Source organism: Acanthisitta chloris, unplaced genomic scaffold, assembly GCF_000695815.1.
Source record: "Acanthisitta chloris isolate BGI_N310 unplaced genomic scaffold, ASM69581v1 scaffold4337, whole genome shotgun sequence".
NCBI classification, from domain to species: domain Eukaryota; kingdom Metazoa; phylum Chordata; class Aves; order Passeriformes; family Acanthisittidae; genus Acanthisitta; species Acanthisitta chloris.
The window spans coordinates 17,898-23,235 of NW_008680769.1; the positions used below are offsets into that span (position 1 = coordinate 17,898).

The 5,338-nt window shown below is 46.8% G+C and overlaps 1 protein-coding gene across 1 annotated transcript in view; it reads left to right on the forward strand.

Moving 5' to 3' along the window:
- Positions 1 to 5,338, forward strand: part of PLA2G4A (phospholipase A2, group IVA (cytosolic, calcium-dependent)) — a gene marked incomplete at its 5' end in the record, with an annotated part of 37,039 nt that overhangs the window by 9,267 nt on the left and 22,434 nt on the right. Inside the window, one exon of the mRNA XM_009077813.1 lies at positions 5 to 95. Within this exon, the coding sequence (XP_009076061.1) occupies positions 5 to 95 (91 nt within the window). The remainder of the gene's footprint in view (positions 1 to 4; positions 96 to 5,338) is intronic.

Here is a 5,338-nt window from a genome sequence, read left to right on the forward strand (position 1 = left end):
GGAGATTCCGGCAACAGCGAAAAGATAATATCATGCACAGTATCAAATCATTTCTGGGAGAGGAAGACAGCAAGAACTTGACCGCTTCCCGTGATGTAAGTTTGGAGAGTTCAGATCACGATTCACATCACCTTTGAAATCCTGCATTTGTCCCTCAGAGGAGTGAATGAGGCGTGTGAGGTAGAACAGGTTGATGTAAAGATAGTTCCGGCAACAGCGAAAAGATAATATCATGCACAGTATCAAATCATTTCTGGGAGAGGAAGACAGCAAGAACTTGACCGCTTCCCGTGATGTAAGTTTGGAGAGTTCAGATCACGATTCACATCACCTTTGAAATCCTGCATTTGTCCCTCAGAGGAGTGAATGAGGCGTGTGAGGTAGAACAGGTTGATGTAAAGATAGGTTAGAAAAGAGAAAAAGTTCTTATTCCTCTATGAACATGCAGTATTTAGGCTCTAAATTTATAGATTAAAGTTTAAGGACAAGAAGGGGGGACATTTTTAACTATAAAATGAGAGATCTAGATTGCACATTGGGCAGGAATTGCTCCCTGTGAGGTGCTGAGGCTCTGGCACAGGGTGCCCAGAGCAGCTGTGGCTGCTCCATCCCTGGAGTGTTCCAGGCCAGGCTGGATGGGCTTGGAGCAGCCTGGGCTGGGGGAGGTGTCCCTGCCCAGGGCAGGGGTGGCGTTGGATGAGCTTTAAGGTCTCTCCAACCCAACCCAAACCATTCTGAGAGTCTGATTCATTTGCACTGGCACCTTAAACAATCTTGCTCTAACTTTTGCGATCTGAATTCCATGCTTTGTTAAGGTGTTGGCTCTGAGGGAAATTGCCATCTGAAGCATGCCTCAGGGGTGTGTGAAGTATCTGCTGCTCCCTGCACAGAATCTGCCCAGGCTTGATACCAGCCTGTGCCCTGTGGCCTTCGTGTCTGAAAGATTAGGCAGGAAATGAGCTGGTTTAATTTTAGAGTTGGTTTAGGAATAATTTTCTTTGTTCCTTTCATCTTTAGCCTGTTTTATTTGATTAGTATTAGGAAGTTAATTTCTTAGATAATATGAGAAACTGCAGCTTTCATTGACTCACTGGTGCTCTGTACCAAGCCAAGAGGCAGCGAAGCCAGCAGATCTTGGTGGACTGATGGTGGTTTGGGTCACATCATGGAATGGTTTGGGTTGAAAGGCACCTTAAGAGATCATCTAGACCCACTGTCTGCCATGGCAGGGACACCTCCCCCCAGCCCAGGCTGCTCCGAGCCCCATCCAACATGGGCTGGAACACTCCAGGGATGGAGCAGCCACAGCTGCTCTGGGCACCCTGTGCCAGAGCCTCACATGGCAGTGAGGAGGGTGCTAGGCCCCACTGATCTCTTCAGTGGTTTCGTAAAACATTGCATTGTTTTGAGTTAATTAAAGGTACACTTGGTACAGATCCACTTATTTTGTAGTAGCTTTTCCATCCTTCTCTTTCTTGCTTGACTGTTCCCTCTCCTGTTCTGCTCCCAGAACTGTGACAGGAACACTGTCTATGTGGGACTGTCAAGCAATTAAAAGTCCATGAGTTAATCTGGGCTGATTAATTCATTGGCATTGATTTGTGCACTTCTAGTGTAAGGAGGATGTGACAGTCTCTTGCAACCAGTACTGGAGGATTTCTTTTAAATGTGCAGGAAGTTTGGAGCAGGTGGTGAATGTTTTATGGTTGTATACTATTGAACTCTGTCTGGTTTCCTCAAACGTGCTTGTGTGAGCTTTCTGAGGAAGCTGAAAGAATTTCACAAGTATTGTACATATTTCATTTGCAGTGAGGTAAATTGTGTGTGCATATTGTGAAGGAATATTTTTAAAGTTTTTAATTTCCACCCCAGCTATTTTAATATTAGCACGTGCAAATCTTATGCGAGTAGGTGTTTGTGCATCGACGCTGGTTTGCTCTACCGCAGGACAGTGTGTTCCTGAGAAAGAGCTTGGATATTCTGCCCAGATGCAGCTGGAGTGATCCTCAGTGCCTCGGCTCTCAGTTCCATGCAGGGGGTGTGCATGCAGGAATTGTTGTAAAGGTTGGACAGGATTTCATGTTCCTTTTGTCCTCATCTTCTCTTGGTGTCCCTCATTGCCTCACATACTGCACTTTGTCCGTTAAGTTGAGTCTCTAATTGTGAGCCTGTCCACCCCAGGAGGGGCCGAGGTGATGTGCCACTCCCATTTTCCCTGCGCCAAGTCTGTATTTCTAAGCTGACTTGTCAGAATTTTTAGCTGCTTCTAGCAGTGAAAAAACCCTTTGAGTTCAAATTAAAATGCTGTTTTATTGCTACAGATGGAAGATAGCAGAAGGATTTATAGGATGCTGGGAGTGTTAACGTGACGCCGGGAGACACGCTGAGTAGTCTTGGCTGTCTGTGAGCCTCATTTAGTCTGGAACAAAGTCACTTAGAGTTCACACAGGTTTCTTCACCTGTGAGTAGCTACCTGTGTGCCTTGCAGGGATGCTGGGAGACTTTGATACTTCTGAATTAATTACACATCCCTGGATGGGGAAGAGAACACTTCCAGATTTCCTTACTGGATCCTGAGGCACATTCTGAGAACACAGAGATTTCTCTTACCTATGTTATTGCTCAGTTTATTTTTATAATTTTTGTTGCTTCAAGCAGTTTGCTAAAAATACCACGATCCTTTAGAGAAAGTTTACAGTTCTCCATGGCTGGATTTGCAGAACAATTTTTTAATCACCATCTGTATGCCCCATGGCAGTTTTTTCCATCATGTGTATTCAGTTTGTGCGTTGTGTTTCCAGGGCATTTGGATAAAAACATCTGCACCACTCGTTCCCAAAACAAGATTTAATGATTTAGCTTTTTTTTTTCTTGATTACTGGAAGGTATGATTGAGATGCCTTTCTCAGAGCTCACTTTTCTTCAAGCATATCTTGTTTCCCAAATCCTTGCTGTTTTCATGCCCAGTTTGGTGCTGAAGCAGTCTGCACCTCAGGTGAGGCTGCACTGTGTGAAGTGGAGCTGTATGTCCAAGGGCATGGAGAGAGAAAGCTGAAGGAGGGCAGGGTTAGGTTAGATATTAGGAAGAAATTCCTCCCTGTGAGGTGCTGAGGCTCTGGCACAGGGTGCCCAGAGCAGCTGTGGCTGCTCCATCCCTGGGAGTGTTCCAGGCCAGGCTGGATGGGCTTGGAGCAGCCTGGGCTGGGGGAGGTGTCCCTGCCCTGGGCAGGGTGGGATGGGATGAGCTTTAAGGTGCTTCCCATGATTCTATGATATGTGCAACAAAATCCCAGATTCCAAGTGGCAAAACCTGTCCAAAGCAGCGTTTCTGTCTGTAGAAGCAGGTGATGACTGGCAGGCACTCTGTCTCCCAGGCTGGTCTTTCCCAGCCTAATGGTTGGGTGCTCCACGGCCCCTTGGCACAGCCACCCTCCCCAGCCCGGGGTCCCTGTCCCAGTGCCTGTGGGCTCAGCGGTCAGGCAGTGTGTGCAGTCAGCACTGGTGACTCTCCCTGCAGTCACTGCTCATCTGCACAGCGGCTCCTCTGCGTCCCGAGCGACACTCAGATCTTCCCTTGTGCTGTTGCCACTTCCCCAGGAGCAGATTTGTTGCGCAGTGGTGCTTTGGAAGTGTTCTCACATCCTTTCTTCAGGCTTGCACCTGCAAACCACTGTCTCCATCCTGTTGGGATGTGCCTGTTCAGGTTAAGCGGGCAGTGTTTGTAAGAGCTTCCAGAGCCTCACACACGTTAGCAAAGGTGTGATTGCCAACGTGGCTCTTCTGTCCAAAGCAGCTGCTCCGTTATTGGGGTGTTGGCTTAGCAAAACAGGCGTGTCCCAAACCCTTACCCGTGCTTTGTCATGCTAGATAGCTATCTCTGGGGCTGCACGCCGAATGCCAGGGAATGCCTGCGGTTTCTGTTTCGAACACTTACGAAGATCAGCAAGTAATATTACTGCATCAAGAACAAACCGTTTTGGGGCATGGGAGCCGCTCAACTTCCTGGTCATCGCGCTTGGTCATTCCCTTGTGACAGTGCACTGTCATGGCTTGGGCAGTTTCATGGCTTGGAGTGTGGAGTCTGTAGCAAGGAACTGAACTCGGAGTCACGTGGATCCTTTTCTTAGAACTAATCCCATCCATTGGCACCTGAAATTGCCTTCCAGTGACATTTTTGACAGATTACCAGTTCGATCAGATAGAGCCTTTCTGCACAACTGTGCAATTCTTTTTGTGCTCTGTAACAACCAAGAGGTTGTTACTTCATCACCATTGAGCAGTGGAAAATTATTCTGGGGTTTGCAAAGTGGGAACCAGATGGGACTTCTGCTTAGGCCAGAACATGTGGTGATGGGAGCAAGTGAATTTGTATTTTGTTTTGTCTTTGGGGAAACTCTGCAGGGGAAGGGAACAGCCTTGAAGTCAGGGCTGGGAAGTAAAAAGGAAAGACGTATAAAATAAACTCCTGTGGATACATTTTTACGTGGTGCCACTATGACCATGTTTGCTTCTGCTCTCTTGGTAGCTGAGTGGGTGTCCAGATCCACATAACCTACACCTCCTGTAGGTTTTGCAAGGTAGTGGTAAATGTGAGACTGCCTTTGTGCTGTGTAGTAATATCAGATGTTGTTATTATAAAATGTGTTTTTAAACTCCTATCCAAAATATTATTTGTCTCTCTTCTTTTTCTGGTTAGTAACTTTTACTGCTTTTGGCTCTGTCACAAAGATATGAATTGGATTAAAGGAGGTGTTTGGATTGCTTTAAAGGTTTCTGTGGTCTTGTAACTGAGTAGTTTATTTAATTACTAAATTGGATGTCTTCTCTATTTTGGATTATGGAGAAGAAAGTCATACATTCCTAAGAAACTGAGTATATTTTGGTTTGGAAATCTTGCTTCAAGTGGTGAATTCTTCAAATAAATTCTGGCTCCTCAGATACCAGGCATTTGGGTCATAAGTAACAGGGCAACAACCTGCTGGTATTGCCTTTCTGTGCCTGTAAGGGACCTAAATAGGAGTTGTCTGCAAAGGAGGATTTCCCTTCCCCCTGCAGCTCCTCACAGGGGCAGTGCAGGGACAGCTCTGAGCTCTGCTCTCTGGGACAGGGACAGGGCCCAGGGAACAGCTGGAGCTGTGTCAGGGAGGGTTAGGTTGGAGATCAGGACAAGGTTCTTCCCCCAGAGGTGTTTGGGCACTGAACAGGGTTAGGTTGGATATCAGCACAAGGTTCTTCCCCCAGAGGTGTTTGGGCACTGAACAGGGTTAGGTTGGATATCAGCACAAGGTTCTTCCCCCAGAGGTGTTTGGGCACTGAACAGGGTTAGGTTGGATATCAG